The 17,980-nt window shown below is 43.8% G+C and overlaps 1 protein-coding gene across 3 annotated transcripts in view; it reads right to left on the reverse strand.

Annotated features, from left to right (window-relative positions):
• LOC139374564 (microtubule associated monooxygenase, calponin and LIM domain containing 2b) overlaps nucleotides 1–17,980 on the reverse strand; it is a 95,917-nt gene that overhangs the window by 56,427 nt on the left and 21,510 nt on the right. For all 3 annotated transcript variants that reach the window (XM_071115578.1, XM_071115569.1, XM_071115562.1), the window contains exons 3-8: nucleotides 14,049–14,256; nucleotides 12,994–13,110; nucleotides 10,081–10,182; nucleotides 6,969–7,124; nucleotides 6,355–6,455; nucleotides 50–307 (exon numbers count right to left, since the gene is read on the reverse strand). In XM_071115578.1, the coding sequence (XP_070971679.1) occupies nucleotides 50–307; nucleotides 6,355–6,455; nucleotides 6,969–7,124; nucleotides 10,081–10,182; nucleotides 12,994–13,110; nucleotides 14,049–14,256 (942 nt within the window). The remainder of the gene's footprint in view (nucleotides 1–49; nucleotides 308–6,354; nucleotides 6,456–6,968; nucleotides 7,125–10,080; nucleotides 10,183–12,993; nucleotides 13,111–14,048; nucleotides 14,257–17,980) is intronic.

Here is a 17,980-nt window from a genome sequence, read left to right on the forward strand (position 1 = left end):
ACAGTACAACATCTAGTATGAAGTCAGCCCCCCCCCCCCCCCGACTCACCTCCAGTAGACTGTCCCCCACCAGGGACACAAGTAGCTGGTGTCCGTACTTCTCCCTGACCAGAGCTGCGTTCTCCGAGGCGTACATGCAGGTGAAGTCGAACATGGCCACGTCGGGCTGGCTGCAGTGGTTGATGGCGTAGTCTAGAGAGGGCAACTGGTAGTTGGTGCCAAAGTCGGCCGCCTCCCGGGCGTAAGAGAGAAGAGCCTCCTGGTTCACGTTGTCTCTGCCCAGCAGCTTCTCTGTTTCAACATGATCCTGCAGGACAAGAAAAAGGGAGGGTTGATGGGAAATCAGTGTTATTGCTCCGAAAGGATCAGAGCTCTACCTTTACCAGGCCCTAGTTGTAGCCGTAGAGATGGTTGTAGACTATAACTGGGGTTTAAGATTATCCTGGTCAGGTCATATGGTCAGCAGAACATCAGGGCCCAACCTACTGTAGCTAATCTCTCTTGATTCTGTGGAGATCAGACTGAGGAGGTGAACACAGGCCCCAAATACTTTACTGTTGCCCTAGACTTTTGTTCAACATTTCTGAACACATAAGCAAGATTGAAAACACTAAAGTAAAAGGCAGCTGCTGAAACATCAAAAGGAACAGGTCTCACCTCAGGGAGCAAGCAATTACAGGAGTGACACATCTACCACATTAATCTTACAGATCAACGCTAACACAGGCAATCGTCATTATTTTAGCAAAACGTATTTTCATTGTAGGAATTAAGATGCAATTCAAGAGCTTGCTGACAACTAATCAGTCAAGGCAGCAGTGCTATAATTACAGTTAAGACAACATACGGAGGTCACATTCAGAGCAGGAGGGATGAGGAGTCGGTCTTCACAAAGGGAGGATATGAAATTAAAACGAGCCTTTGGAATAAAACATCTCATATGGAAATTAAGCCAGGGAGGCCTGTGTCTGTCAATAGACCTCGTCCTGATACAATGTGTACTGTTGTAATAATAACAACACCAATCACCCTCTCAGAGGACACTGCTTCCTGTACAGAGAGAATACTAATTGTTACACACACAGCCCTCCCTGGCAATCACACACACCTAGTTGAACACGTGCGTTCACACACACATACACACACGTCTAGTTAAACGCGTGCGTCCACACACGTCTAGTTAACTTTTTTGGGATAGGGGGCAGCATTTTCACTTTTGGATGAATAGCATGCCCAGAGTGAACTGCCTCCTACTCAGTCCCAGATGCTAATATATGCATATTATTATTAGTATTGGATAGAAAACTCTGAAGTTCCTAAAACTGTTTGAATAATGTCTGTGAGTATAACAGAACTCAAATGGCCAACTCAAAAACCTGAGAAAAATCCAACCAGGAAGTGGGAAATCTGAGGTTTGTAGTTTTTCAACTCAGCCCCCATTGAAGATACAGGGTGATATTAGTTGCGTTTCACTTCCCAAGGCTTCCACTAGATTTCAACAGTATTGAGAACCTGTTTTGAGGATTCTACTCTAATGGAGGGGCTCATAAGGGCTCTGAGGCACTCTGGCAGAGTGCCACAGGCACTCCTCACGTGAAAGGTAGCTACGTTCCACTTTATTTGTACAGACAAAGGAATTGTCCGGTTGGAACATTAATGAAGATTTAGGTTAGAAACATCCTAAAGATTGATTCCATACTAAGAAACATGCCAAACTACGGGCTGTAACGGAACCTTTTGAACTTTTCGTCCGACGTTCGGCGCGACCTGAATGCGCTTTTGGATTTGTTTACCAAACGCCCTAAAAAAAGAAGATATTTGGACATAACTGATGGACATTATCAAACAAATCAAACATTTAATGGTGGAATGGGGATTCATGGGAGTGCATTCTGATGAAGATCATCAAATGTAAGTGAATATTTAAAATGCTATTTCTGAGTAATGTTGACTACCCAAAATGGCGGGTATCTTTTTGTCTGCTTTGTTGTCTAAAGGCTGTACTCAGATTATTGCATGGTTTGCTTTCTCCGTGAAGTTTTTTTGAAATCTGACAGAGGTTGCAGTAAGGAGAAGTATATCTAAAGTTCCATGTATAATAGTCGTATCTTTATCAATGTTTATTATGAGTATTTCTGTAAATTGATGTGGCTCTCTGCACAATCCCCGCATGATTTAGAACCACTGAACGTAACACGCCAATGTAAACGCAGATTTTGTTATATAAATATGAACTTTATCAAACAAAACATACATGTACTGTGTAACATGAAGTCCTATGAGTGTCATATGATGAAGATCAAAGGTTAGTGATACATTTTCTCTATTTCTGCTTTTTGTGACTCCTCTCTTTGGCTGGAAAAATAGCTGTGTTTTCTGTGGCTTGGTGGTGACCTAAAAATCATTTGTGGTGCTTCGCTGTAAATCCTTTTTGACACTGTGGCAGGATTAACGAGAATTTTATCTTTAAAATGGTGTAAAATACTTGTATGCTTGAGGAATTTAATTTATGAGATTTTTGTTGTTTTGAATTTGGCGCGCTGCATTTTCACTGGCTGTTGCCAGAGGGGGGGGGGCATGCGTCAACACACAAACATCTAGTTAAACGCGTGCGTCCCCACACACACACACACACACACGTCTAGTTAAACGCGTGCGTCCCCACACACACACACACACGTCTAGTTAAACGCGTGCCCCCCCCCCCCCCCCCCCACCCCACACGTCTAGTTAAACGCGTGCGTCCCCACACACACACACATCTAGTTAAACGCGTGCGTCCCCACACACACACACACACACGTCTAGTTAAACGCGTGCGTCCCCACACACACGTCTAGTTAAACGCGTGCGTCTCCACACACACACACACACACACACACGTCTAGTTAAACGCGTGCGTCCCCACACACACGTCTAGTTAAACGCGTGCGTCACCCCACACACACGCCTAGTTAAACGCGTGCGTCACCCCACACACACGCCTAGTTAAACGCGTGCGTCACCCCACACACACGCCTAGTTAAACGCGTGCGTCACCCCACACACACGCCTAGTTAAACGCGTGCGTCACCCCACACACACGCCTAGTTAAACGCGTGCGTCACCCCACACACACGCCTAGTTAAGCGCGTGCGTCCCCACACACACGCCTAGTTAAGCGCGTGCGTCCCCACACACACGCCTAGTTAAGCGCGTGCGTCCCCACACACACACACACACACACACACACACACACACACACACACACGCCTAGTTAAACGCGTGCGTCCCCCAACACACTACTCGCCAATTTCCAGTCTCTTGACAACAAGGTAGAAGAAATCCGAGCAAGGGTTCGTGTCCAGAGAGACCGAGATTGTAATGTGCTTTGTTTCACAGAAACATGGCTCACTCAGTATACGTCAGAGTCGGTACAGCCACATGGTTTCTTCACGCAACCGCCGACAGAAACAAACATGTCTCTGGTAAGAAGGGCGGGGGTGTACGCCTTCTAATTAACGAGTCGAACTCAAGTCCTTTTGTTCACCTGACCTAGAATTCCTTACAATCAAATGCCGACCGCATTATCTACCAAGAGAATTCTCTTCGATCATCACCACAGTCATGTTTATCCCCCCAAGCAGACGACGGCCCTGAAAACTTCATTTGACTGTATGGAAACTGGAAACCACATATCCTGAAGCTGCTTTTATTGTAGCTCGGGAGTTTAACAAGGCCAATCTAAAAACAAGGATCCCTAAATTTTATCAGCATATCGAACGCGCGACCCGGACTCGCAAAACCCTGGATCATTGTTATTCTAACTTCTGCGACGCATACAAAGCCCTCCCACGCCCTCCTTTCAGAAAATCTGAAAACTCAATTTTGTTGCTCCCAGCCTATAGACCGAAACTAAAACGGGAAGAGCCCGTGCTCAGGTCTGTTCAATGCTGGTCCGACCAATCGGATTCCACACTTCAAGATTGCTTCAATCACGTGGACTGGGATATGTTCTGCATAGCGTCGGACAATAACATTGACGAATACGCTGATTCGGTGAGCGAGTTAATTAGCAAGTGCATCGGTGATGTTTTACCCACAGCGTCTATTAAAACCTTCCCCAACCAGAAACCGTGGATTGATGGCAGAATTCTCGCAAAACTGAAAGTGCGAACCACTGCTTTTAAATCAGGGCAAGGTGACCGGAAACATGACCAAATATAAACAGTGTAGCTATTCCCTCCGCAAGGCAATCAAACTAGCTAAGTGTCGGTATAGAGACAAAGTAGAGTCGCAATCCAACGGCTCAGACACGAGAGGTATGTGGCAGGGTCTACAGACAATCACGGACTACAAAAGGAAAACCAGCACCCGCCGCGGACCACGATGTCTTGCTCCCAGACAAACTAAACTTATTTGAGGAAGCATAATACAGTGCAACTGACACAGCCCGCTACCAAAAACCTGCAGGTTCTCCTTCACTGCAGCTAACGGGAGTAAAACATTTAAATTAGTTAACCCTCGCAAGGCTGCCAGCCCAGACGGCATCCCCAGCCGCTTCCTCAGAGCATGTGCAGAACTGCTGGCTGGTGTGTTTACGAACATAATCAATCAATCAAACCTTAACCCAGTCTGCTGTTCGCACATGCATCAAGAGGGCCACCATTGTTCCTGTTCCCAAGAAAGCTAAGGTAACTGAGCTAAATGACTATTGCCCCGTAACACTCACTTCGTCATCATGAAGTGCTTCGAGAGACTAGTCAAGGACCATAACACCTCCACCCTACCCGACACCCTAGACCCACTCCAATTTGCTTATCGCCCCAATAGGTCCACAGACGACGCAATCGCACTGCACACTTCCCTAACCCATCTGGACAAGAGGAATACCTATGTAAGAATGCTCTTCATTGACTACAGCTCAGCATTTAACACCATAGTACCCTCCAAAATCTTCATTAAGCTTCCTGACGGGCCGCACCTAGGTGGTGAGGGTAGGAAACATCTTCATCCCGCTGATCCTCAACACTGGAGCCCCACAAGGGTGTGTTCTCAGCCCTCTCCTGTACTTCCTGTTCACCCACGACTGCGTGGCCATGCACACCTCAATCATCAAGTTTGCAGACGACACTACAGTGGTAGGCTTGATTACCAACAACGATGAGATGGCCTACAGGGAGGAGGTGAGGGCCCTCGGAGTGTGGTGTCAGGAGAATAACCTCACACTCAACGTCAACAAAATAAAGGAGATGATCTTGGACTTCAGGAAACAGCAGAGGGAGCAGCCACCTATCCACATCGACGGGACAGTAGTGAAGGTGGAAAGTTTTCAATTCCTCTGCGTACACATCAAGGACAAGCTGAAATGGTCCACCCACACAGACAGCGTGGTGAACAAAAACTTTTACAGATGCACAATCGAGAGCATCCTGTCGGGCTGTATCACCGCCTGGTACGGTGCTCCGCCCACAACCGTAAGGCTCTCCGGAGGGTAATGAGGTTTGCACAACGCATCACCGGGTGCAAACTACCTGCCCTCCAGGACACCTACACCACCAGATGTCACAGGAAGGCCATAAAGATCATCAAGGACAACAACCACCCGAGCCACTGCCTGTTCACAAAGCTATCATCCAGAAGGCAAGGTCAGTACAGGTTCATCAAAGCTGGGACCGAGAGACTGAAAAACAGCTTCTATCTCAAGGCCATCAGACTGTTAAACAGCCATCACTAATATTGAGTGGCTGCTGCCAACATACTGACTCACCTCTAGCCACTTTAATAATGAAAAATGTATGTAATAAATGTATCACTAGCCACTTTAAATAATGTTTACATACCCTACAATACTCATCTCAAATGTACTCTATACCATCTACTGCATCTTGCCTATGCCGTTCGGCCATCGCTCATTCATATATCTTTATGTACATATTCATTCCTTTACACGTGTGTGTGTGTGTGTGTGTGTGTGTGTGTGTGTGTGTGTATATAAGGTAGTTGTGAAATTGTTAGATTACTTGTTAGATATTACTGCACGGTCGGAACTAGAAGCACAAGCATATTGCTACACTCGCATTAACGTCTGCTAACCATGTGTATGTGACAAATAAAATTTGATTTTAGCTTCCACCCCCCACACGTCTCGCTAAACGCGTCTAGTTAAGACCCCTCCCCCCCAACACATCCTTCTCACCCAGCAACACATTTTCCCCGCTCAAATACATCTAGTCTTGTGTTTTTATTCCCAGTTTAATGCCATGGCTGCGATTTGGCACCCTCTGGCAGATGGGGCACAATGGCAGAGCTGTAAATATCTGCGCTGTGGGAGAGTGGCATATTGAGCACAAAGTAGCAAAACAAAACACTCACATGAATGATGACTCCCTTGTCCAGCAGACTCTGCTTCTTTGCGGTCATCACAAAGTAGTGCGTGTTGTCTCTGTAGTACACAATGTTCTCCAGATCAATCCCTGCAATCACAAGGCAACACAAAGCTTCATAAACAACTGTCAGTCATGTTGACCATACAACCAAATTGTTTGACACGGTCAGTGGGAGGATCATGTTCCAAATGCGGTGTGTATCATGACCAACGTGAGTGATGGTACACAACCCTTTCATTAAGAGGGGATTTGAGGGGAGGAGATTCCAGCCTGTCTTCACACACTGTTGAACCTCACAAAGCCAAGAAGGCTGCTAGAATCAGCAGCACTAGATCCTCCATGGTGTGTTAGCATGGGAAACATTTCATCTGCTGGTACTTCAGCAAAACACTCCCATTGTAGGAGACACACTGGTTTCATGGATTAAAACATTTTATTGCGGTTCCCAATGGACTGATGTGATGACACCTAGGGTATCACCATTCCAGGTAAATCAGCCTGATCGCAAATCAATGACCATAAAGTTGGAAAGGCCGCACAAACAGGTCCAAGGAGAGGGGTACAGAAGGTGTGTGGGGTCAGGTTTGTGAGATGACCCACCGGTTTCCTCTTTGAGCTCCAGGAAGAACTTCTGGTTGAAGATGAAGGCCACGCCGCTGATCTCCTCCACCTTGGCCTCGGCTGTGGTATTCCTGTTAACGAAGTTGGCTGTGATGGCTATGGCCAGCTTGCCCCGGAACTCTTTCCTCCTGAAACCTACAGTATGCGGCAAAGCATTGTTATTCATTCTGCTGACACTCAACATCTAGAAAGTTAATCATTTTATACCACATTAAACTGAGTCAGATTGCGATAAGTCGGAGCAATAATTTGTTATTACATAGTGTTAAGGAAATACAGGCTGATAAAGGTTAAGGTAATGACATAGATCAAAAAGCATTAGGGGCTTTTTAAAATACTACCTTCAAACTTTGTCTGAGCAATACTCCTGTCTGGTTGACAACGAACCCATGCTTTTCTTTTTTTAGAGATACAGACTACACTCAAGCCTGATCCAAGTAGTGTAATAGACTTTCACCAGTCACATGACCAGATTCCATCTGTATACCAGCTGTTCATCTTCTCCGGGAGACTTCTGGGTAATGTGACACAGGTCAAAGATTACCTGCACTATCTAGAGTTAACTGCAGATGAAGACAAGTACTCTAAAATTATCATGGCTTGATTTAATTTTTAAATTTTTTATGTAACATGATTTTATAATAGACATTCCAAAGCCAAAAATAGTGAACATTCAATTGCCAAAACAATGAAAAATGTTCCATTGTCTGTCATATCCACATACTATAGACATCATAGTAACTTCCTATTTAAGTAGTACAATATATATACACTGCTCAAAAAAAACTCCAAGTCAATCACACTTCTGTGAAATCAAACTGTCCACTTAGGAAGCAACACTGATTGACAATAAATTTCACATGCTGTTGTGCAAATGGAATAGACAACAGGTGGAAATTATAGGCAATTAGCGAGACACCCCCAATAAAGGAGTGGTTCTGCAGGTGTTGACCACAGACCACTTCCTATGCTTCCTGGCTGATGTTTTGGTCACTTTCGAATGCTGGCGGTGCTTTCACTCTAGTGGTAGCATGAGACGGAGTCTACAACCCACACAGGTAGTGCAGCTCATTTAGGATGGCACATCAATGCGAGCTGTGGCAAGAAGGTTTGCTGTGTCTGTCAGCGTAGTGTCCAGAGCATGGAGGCGCTACCAGGAGACAGGCCAGTACATCAGGAGACGTGGAGGAGGCCGTAGGAGGGCAACAACCCAGCAGCAGGACCGCTACCTCCGCCTTTGTGCAAGGAGGAGCACTGCCAGAGCCCTGCAAATGACCTCCAGCAGGCCACAAATGTGCATGTGTCTGCTTAAACGGTCAGAAACAGACTCCATGAGGGTGGTATGAGGGCCCGACGTCCACAGGTGGGGGTTGTGCTTACAGCCCAACACCGTGCAGGACGTTTGGCATTTGCCAGAGAACACTAAGATTGGCAAATTCGCCACTGGCGCACTGTGCTCTTCACAGATGAAAACAGGTTCACACTGAGCACATGTGAGAGACGTGACAGAGTCTGGAGACGCCGTGGAGAACGTTCTGCTGCCTGCAACATCCTCCAGCATGACCGGTTTGGCGGTGGGTCAGTCATGGTGTGTGGGGGGCCGCACAGCCCTCCATGTGCTCGCCAGAGGTAGCCTGACTGCCATTAGGTACCGAGATGAGATCCTCAGACCCCTTGTGAGACCATATGCTGGTGCGGTTGGCCCTGGGTTCCTCCTAATGCAAGACAATGCTAGACCTCATGTGGCTGGAGTGTGTCAGCTGTTCCTGCAAGAGGAAGGCATTGATGCTATGGATAGGCCCGCCCGTTCCCCAGACCTGAATCCAATTGAGCACATCTGGGACATCATGTCTCGCTCCATCCACCACAGACTGTCCAGGAGTTGGTGGATGCTTTAGTCCAGGTCTGGGAGGAGATCCCTCAGGAACCATCCGCCACCTCATCAGGAGCATGCCCAGGCGTTGTAGGGAGGTCATACAGGCACGTGGAGGCCACACACACTACTGAGCCTCATTTTGACTTGTTTTAAGGACATTACATCAAAGTTGGATCAGCCTGTAGTGTGGTTTTCCACTTTAATTTTGTGTGACTCCAAATCAAGACCTCCATGGGTTGATCAATTTGATTTCCATTGATCATTTTTGTGTGATTTTGTTGTCAGCACATTCAACTATGTAAAGAAAAAAGTATTTAATAATAATATTTCATTCATTCAGATCTAGGATGTGTTATTTTGGTGTTCCCTTGTATTTTTTTTAGCAATATATATACACACACACACACATCTTCACATCTCTGCTCAGGCAGTAGCAGCCACCCAATGTTATCTTTGTGCAGTCTTCAGTCATCCAATTTAGAAAGGCTAGCCTGCCAAAGTATGCTGCAGAGCTGTCTAACATAGTTTTACTAGTTCCTCAAAGTAGATAAGGCATACTTCACGAACTGTCTCGATCCCCCTCTCTCTCATCGTTGTGTTCATTCCTCTCTCATGGTCTGCGTGTAGCTAACCTAACGTAGCAGACATAAAAGTGTATTCATCTCTGGCTGACTTGGAAAAAACAGGTGCAATGGATTATGGTCACTGTAGTTAATTACCACGTTTGTGTTAAACTAGGTTGAATATTTGCTTAATGAAAATTACAACTCCCTTCAGCCCAGCGTCCCACAAACTTCTTGATTTCTCTTGTGAATGGTTGGATTTCTCTAGAGAAACGGAGCGTTGGGCTCGAAAAAAATACAAATTAAAATGTCGGTCAATTAGTTGTTTAATTACCACTCAGTACAACTTATTCCCTCAGGCATGTTCTCTCACATCCTGGAACACCTTGTGTGCAGTTCTATTGTACTTTACCCCTTAAGACATGACTGAAATTGAAAGCATTTTATGACCATAGTGTTTATGACTGGCAAGCTAAGGGACAAATTCTGTTGTTTTTGCCCCTTTAGTTGAACATGTTTCCAAGACCAGGCTTATACATTGTTCAGGTGTGCAACCTCAGCCATGCCCAAGAGTCTTACAGACAACTTTAAATGTTTACAGTCAAACATTGTGTGTAGAGCAAATAACGTCTCCATCATGTGTTCTTCTCACCGTCTAGCGTGTTTCTGCGTCCATCTGCGCCAATCACCACGTCAAAGTCAAAGTCAACGAGGGGGTGGTTTTGTGGTCTGATCTCTGCTCTCCATCCAGGCCCTGGGAAAAGGACAACATACAGTTGGCAGTGGCAAGCCATAACAATACAGCAATATATAGTCAACATTTTCTATTACTGTTAAGGTTGCATTTGTTATTTATTACAAGCCACTACATTGTGTTTTTTGATTAATGTGAAGGCACTGTTAAATACATAGCTAAGTTGTCTCCAACTATCTTTCACAACGCAGCGTGGTAAGTGGCAATGACAGAGACCCTCTCCATATCAGCTCAACACTTCTGCCACACAGTCTCACAGAAATACACTGTGCCCACGGCACATTCTCCTAAGGTACCCACTTAAGAACATCGTCACTGCTGCAGAGGACACATTGCAACCCTAAATTTAAGCTAGTCTCCCATCTTTATCAGTCGAGTGACAACCACATGCTACAGTATAAAAACAAACTGGGGTAAAAAGAGGGGGTTTGTTCAAATTCAATGTTTAAAATCAAGTGGGGAAGTTAGTGCAGCTCAGGGACTATGGAATACAGCTTCAGAAATATACAGTACTAGTTATGAGTTGACACCGACTCATTCAAGGGTTTCTTTATATTTTTTTACATTGTAGAATAATAGTTAAGACATAACTTTGAAATCATGTAGTAACCAAAAGTGTTAAATCAAAATATATTTTGAGATTCTTCAAAGTAACCCCCCTTTGCCTTGACAGCTTTGCACACTCTGGGCACTCTCTCAACCAGCTTCACCTGGAATGCTTTAACAATCTTGAAGGAGTTCCCACATATGCTGAGCACTTGTTGGCTGCCATTACACAGCCTGGAGGTGTGTTCAGTCATTGTCCTGTTGAAAAACAAATGATAACCCATCTGGTTTGTACTTAGTGGGACTGGCAAATTGATGCAGAATGCTGTGGTAGTCATGCTGGTTAAGTGTGCCTTGAATACAAAATAATTCACCAAGTGTTACCAGCAAAGCACCCCCACACCACCTCCTCCATGCTTCATGGTGAGAACCACACATGCAGAGATCAATTGTTCACCTACTCTGCGTTTCACAAAGACAGCGGTTGGAACCAAAAATGTCAAATTTGGACTCATCAGATGAAAGATCAGATTTCCACTGGTCTAATTGCTCGTGTTTCTTGGCCCAAGCAAGTCTCTTCTTGGTATTGGTGTCCTTTAGTAGTTGTTTCTTTGCAGCAATTCAACCATGAAGGTCTGATTCACACAGTCTCCTCTGAAAAGTTGATGTTGAGAGGTGTCTGTTACTTGAGCTCTGAAGCATTTATTTGGCCTGCAATCTGAGGAGCAGCTAACTAATGAACGTACAGGTCATCCTTTCCTGCTGTGAACCTCACGAGAGCCAGTCTATTCATAGCTCTTGGTCGTTGCGACTGTAATTGAAGAAACGTTCAAAGTCCTTGACATTTATCAGATTGACTGACCGTGTCTTAAAGTACAAATGGACTGTCATTTCTCTTTGTTTATATGAGCTGCTCCATCTTCTGAATCCCACCACTACCTTGTCACAACACAACTGATTGTCTCAAACGCATTAAGGAAAGAAACACAAATTCACAAAGCACACCTGTTAATTGAAATGCATTCAAGGTGACTACCTCATGAAGCTGGTTGAGAGAATGCCAAGAGTGTACAAAGCTGTCAAGGCAAAGGGTGGCTACTTTGAAGAATCTCAAATATATTTTGATTTGTTGAACACTTTTTTTGGTTAAATGATTCCATGTGTGTCATTTCATAGTTGATGTCTTCACCATTAATCTACAATGTAGAAAATATTAAAAATAAAAGAAAAACCCTGGAATGAATAGGTGTCCAAACTTTTGACTGGTACGTCAACAAATCAAAGGAGATGATCTTGAACTTCAGGAAACAGCAGAAGGAGCATTAGTTTATCAGCAGCTTCTAAACCTTTATTTTAAAGACACAGTCAATTTAGTGTATGTTAACTTCTGACCCACTGGAATTGTGATTAAGTGAAATAATCGGTCTGTAAACAATTGTTGGAAAAATTACTTGTAATGCACAAAGTAGATGTCCTAACTGACTTGCCAAAACTATAGTTTGTTCACAAGAAAAGTGTGGAGTGGTTAAAAAAAAAAAACAAGGTTTAATGACTCCAACCTCAGTGTATGAAAATTTAGGATTTCAACTGTACATGTAGGCCCCAGTTCAGGTCACCTCACGCTCATAGTAATAATAATGCCTCAGATATATGGCTGCCTTTATAGAATACAGAAGGCATTATGGCATGTCATTCAACAAAAATTGCTAACCATGTGTATGTGACAAAATTTGATTTTGCATCAACTAAAATTAGGCAAATTAGGCAAAACTGACATACAAAGCATATGCACTTCACTGCAGACCTAGAGGCAGCCTCTACTCGTAAATGGAATTATGCGAGCACGTGTTTCTAAATCAAGAACACAAGATTGAGAGGTAGCCAATCCATCTGCGGCGTGTGATGTCATTTTGATCAAGTACCAGGGCTTGAGGGAGAGAAAGACCTGGTGCAGTCAACTAATGAAAATCAGCAATACAAACTCAATATGAACGACAATTAACAGAAATGTAAAAAGCAGATTTCTAACAAACATTTAAGCATGAAACAAACAGTTGTAAACACCAGCTGTCTAGTGCTGATAGCCAAGGTTATGTTAACATGGCACGGAGGTTTAAAATGCTGAACCATGCTTTCACAGACGGATGCTGGACCTGATATCACTGTGTTGGATTGAAATGTGTTCGACAGAAAGACGAAAAACATGACCAGTTCCTGTCCAGGGGTAGGAAACGCTGTATTTTCTGACTGAACCAAAAGAGTCACCTTCATTCTCCTGGTTCTCCGGTGGCTCCAACAGTTTGACAAACTCCACGTTGACATGGACCTCCACCCCCACAATGAGGGAGACCTTCAGTAGCATGAGCTGGAGCTGGCGAATACCTTCAAACACATACAAAGTATAATTAAGCAACAAGGCCAGAGGGGGTGTGGTATATAGCCAACATACCACAGCTAAACCGTGGTGTATTGGCCATATACCACAAGCCTGAGGTGCCTTATTGCTATTATAATTTGGTTACCAATGTAATTAGAGCAGTAAAATTTAACTTTTGGTCATACCCTTGGTATATGGTCTGATGTACCACGGCTGTTAGCCAATCAGCATTCAAGGTGAGAACCACAGTTTAGAATTGACAACACTTATCCAACTACACACAATTAGTCTAATAACCTGTGGCCTTGCTAGGCTTCGAGATAAACGGTTTGTGAACTGATACTACATTCTGAGGTGTAGCTAGCTAGCAGCTGGTAAGTCTATTGTTTTCAACTTCACAAGTCCATATCAGCGAGTATTTAGGACTATGTTACTAAAGAAGAGGGTCAGGAAAGGCAGCATATCATACATGGGGATAGAATAAGCCTCATAGGAACAAGATGGACATCTCTATGGAAACATCTCCGTGGGGGGGGGGGGGGGGGGGGGGGGGGGGGGTATTTCACCCAGTTGCCAAATGTTCCGATAAATGACACCAGAAGGCCAGTTTGTCTCAGCAGTGGTTTTGTAACACACAGCATTTGCATTTATGGGCTCCTCCACTTTGCATGTTGTTATCTAAGGCACGGCAGTTGCAGGGAGATAACGCTCACACGCACGTCAGATTTCTTAGCAGAGCAAGCCAGATATATATATTTAAAAAGAAATCCAACTGTAGAACGTGGAGTGAGTGAGGAAGCGATCATGTAACAATGTTACCATCTGATAAATCTTTCAGCCACATTCAACTTCCGTCAGTTTTCCCCAGCAGAACACCAAAACAATAACATTACTACATCATTTCCTATGAGATGAAGAATGATATTAGCAGTACAATACTTACTGATGTGGTCTATGGCTCCAGCACAGAATTTGCCATAGAATTTCTTGGCCCCGAGGCCCCTGAGGTCATGGATGGTGTAGGGCCACAGATGCAGCACGTTGTTCCTGGAGAAGGTGTCCCTCTTCTCAATCACCACCACCTTGGCCCCCAGCAGAGCCAGCTCGATAGCCGTACGCAGACCACAGGGGCCCCCTCCGATGATCAGACACTTGAGAGAGAGACTTCGTCATCAGTGTACAATACAAACTGTAATTAAAACCAGGAAAAACATCTCACATGATCAACAAACTGTTGCAGGAGGTGAAATTAGGTGAGATTACAGAAAATGCTATTAGCTACATAAACCCTCTTCAACATTAGTTCTATTGTATTGCAACCTCTGATATTAAAGATCAAAAGATTAAAACAAGGCCTCATAAGGAGATCATACCAATACAGCATATAGGTCCCAGTTATGAATCAGGTTTCATATCCTACAATAAAACAGAACCACTTCAGTCCTTTCACTGGTGTGATCCACTGCCCTCTGAAGGCATGACAGAGCATTGAGATGACCTTATCCTCTGCGGTAGTTGTTGGCTTGTCATGTGGGCAACTCCACGGTAACAGAATGACGCGGATACATTATTAAAACCTCGAGTGACTCCCCATCCCGCATGCGGGAGCGTAATCGTCGCCTGACACTAATTAGCATAACGCAACAGACATGAATAGGAATATTTTCTAGGAATATTTATGAAAATCACAAATGAAATATATTGAGACACAGCTTAGCCTTTTGTTAATCACCCTGTCATCTCAGATTTTCAAAATATGCTTTACAGCCAAAGCTAGACAAGCATTTGTGTAAGTTTATCGATAGCCTAGCATAGCATTTTGTCCAGCTAGCAGCAGGTGACTTGGTCACGGAAATCAGAAAAGCAATCAAATTAAATCGTTTACCTTTGATGAGCTTCGGATGTTTTCACTCACGAGACTCCCAGTTAGATAGCAAATGTTCCTTTTTTCCAAAAATATTATTTTTGTAGGTGAAATTGCTCCGTTTGTTCTTCACGTTTGGCTGAGAAATCGCCCGGAAATTGCAGTCACGAAAACAGCGAAAAATATTCAAAATTAGCTCCATAATATCGACAGAAACACGGCAAATGTTGTTTATAATCAATCCTCAAGGTGTTTTTCAAATATCTATTCAATAATATATCCATCGGGACAATTAGTTTTTCAGTAGGACCGATTGGAGTAATGGCTACCTCTATTTTACATGAGAATCTCTCTGGGAGCATCAGGTGACCACTTGCGCAATGTAGCCGCTTACGGGTATTCTTCAACATAAATGTGTAAAACTAGTCACAATGCTGTAGACACAGTCGGGAATACGGAGAAAGAGTAATCTGGTTGATAGCCCATTCACTGCTCAATAGGGACTCATTGGAACGCAGGGCTTTCAAAACATGAGGCACTTCCGGATTGGTTTTTTCTCAGGCTTTCGCCTGCAACATCAGTTATGTTATACTCAGACAATATTTTTACAGTTTCGGAAACTTGAGTGTTTTCTATCCTAATCTGTCAATTATATGCATATTCTAGCATCTTGTCCTGACAAAATATCCCGTTTACTACGGGAATGTTTTTTTTTTCAAAAATTAAAATACTGCCCCCTAGTCACAACAGGTTTTAAAGTGAAAAATCTGAGTACCCAAAAATCAATGATTGCAAAGTTAAATAGACCATATAACACTATGCACAAGGACGACTAACAAATTCCACTGGAAATCTTACAAAAAAAAATGTACTTCACTGTTCTTGAAGATTCAAAAGTTTGGTAACAGAATGACACCACAAACCACAATGTGTGTTTAGAGTTGTATTGGTTGTGAGCTCAAGCATCTGAGTGTCAGGTATTTGAAGGTTACTAGACCAGTCCGGGCCTGAGTGTGGTGGGTTTGAATGAGCTGATCTTACTCCACTGACCGCACTTGGACATGGTGCATGGATGTCTACTTTGCATTATGGGGGATTTGTCTCACCAGACAACCAGTGTTGCTGAAAGGGGTCAGCTGATTCCAGTCAAACTAAGTCCTCCCGTGCCATTCATGAGGTTGTTATTACTAGAGACTTGACCTGTGGTATTTCAACTACACAGCTTGCAAAATCTCAGCATGCATAGTATTCAACATAATTAAAGCCCATTTAGACCAAACAAAGGTGACAATGAACTGTTGGAATGAAAGGAATTAATTGGTCCTAATGTGGCTCTGTATAAGGAGAATGATTGTCACTGGGATATGGTGACGATAGTGTTATTTGGCTCTGTGTGGAGCTGTGGGTTTTGGGCTATTCTTAGAGAATGCTCGAGTCAGCGCTCACGTTGTTGTGTGCCGTTTCCAGAGCTTGTCATGAACCCTACACACGTCGCACCATAAGAGGTCAAGGGGGGGGGGGGGGGGGGGGGGGAACGATTGTGTCACTTTTACTGGACACAACAATAAGGATGATGAGTTAAGTCCTGCAAGTCCGGCAGGGCCAACACTCAGGTGTTTACCCACATGAGACAGCAGTGTTTTTAAAGGTCTGGCAAAATACAAGTTTCCTTGTTTACTTAGAAGTCTATTTTGTCTATACTGCAGCTGTGAGAAACTGGTGCTTCCATACAGAGGTGTATCCAGTGCCATTCAGGTTCAGACACGATGCCCAGATGAGGGATTTCACAAAAGACCAGGCCTAGTTTCATAATGAACATGTTTTGTTAACATCTGTACAATGTAAACATATGGTGATATTTCATCACTTTCAGACACAAAACCCAACCCTGATTGGTTCATGGGTCCCTGGGCACACGTGAAATCCAAGAGCTCTTAATACTGCTGCACTACTTAACAAATACAGTACCAGTAAAAAGTTTGTACACACACACCTACTCATTCCAGGGGTTCTTTATTTTTACTAAATTGTAGAATAATAGTGAATACAACAAAACTATGAAATGACATATGGAATCATGTACTAACCAACAAAAAAAAAAGTGTTAACTAAAATATATTTTACGTTTGAGATTCTCACAAGGAGCCACCCATTGCATTCTCTCAACCAGCATCATGAGGTAGTCACCTGGAATGCATTTCAATTAAACAGGTGTTCCTTGTTAAAAATACATTTGTGGAATTTATTTTCTTAATGCGTTTGAGCCAATCAGTTGTGTTGTGCCAAGGTAGGGGGGTATACATAAGTTAGCCCTATTATAGCCCTATTATGCTCAAATAAGCAAAGAGAAAGGACTGTCCATCATTACTTTAAGACGTGAAGGTCAGTCAATACGGAAAATGTCAAGAACTTTGAAAGTGCAAAAACCATCAAGCGCTATGATGAAACTGGCTCTCATGAGGACTGCCACAGGAAAGAAAGAGTTTCCTCTGCTAGAACGGATAAGTTCATTAGAGTTAACTGCAACTCAGAATGACACATTTATTTGGGCTGCAGAGTTCAAGTAACAGACATCAACTGTTCAGAGGAGACCATGAATCAGGCCTTATGGTGGAATTTCTGCAAAGAAACCTCTACTAAAGGACACCAAAAAGAAGAGACTTGCTTGAGCCAAGAAACACGAGCATTGGACATTAGACCGGTGGAAATCTGTCCTTTCTCGGGATTCTAAATTCAGACGCAGAGTAGGTGAACGGATGATATCTGCATTAGAATTCAAGGCACACTTAACCAGCATGGCTACCACAGCATTCTGCAGCGATATGCCATCCCATCTGGTTCGCCCATAGTGGGACTATAATTTTTGTTGTCAACAGGACAATGACCCAACACAACTCTAGGCTGTGTAAGGGCTATTTTACCAAGAAGGAGAGCGATGGAGTGCTGCATCAGATGACCTGGCCTCCACAATCACCCAACCTCAATCCAATTGAGATAGTTTGGGATGAGTG

This window comes from Oncorhynchus clarkii, chromosome 2, assembly GCF_045791955.1.
Source record: "Oncorhynchus clarkii lewisi isolate Uvic-CL-2024 chromosome 2, UVic_Ocla_1.0, whole genome shotgun sequence".
NCBI classification, from domain to species: Eukaryota; Metazoa; Chordata; class Actinopteri; order Salmoniformes; family Salmonidae; genus Oncorhynchus; species Oncorhynchus clarkii.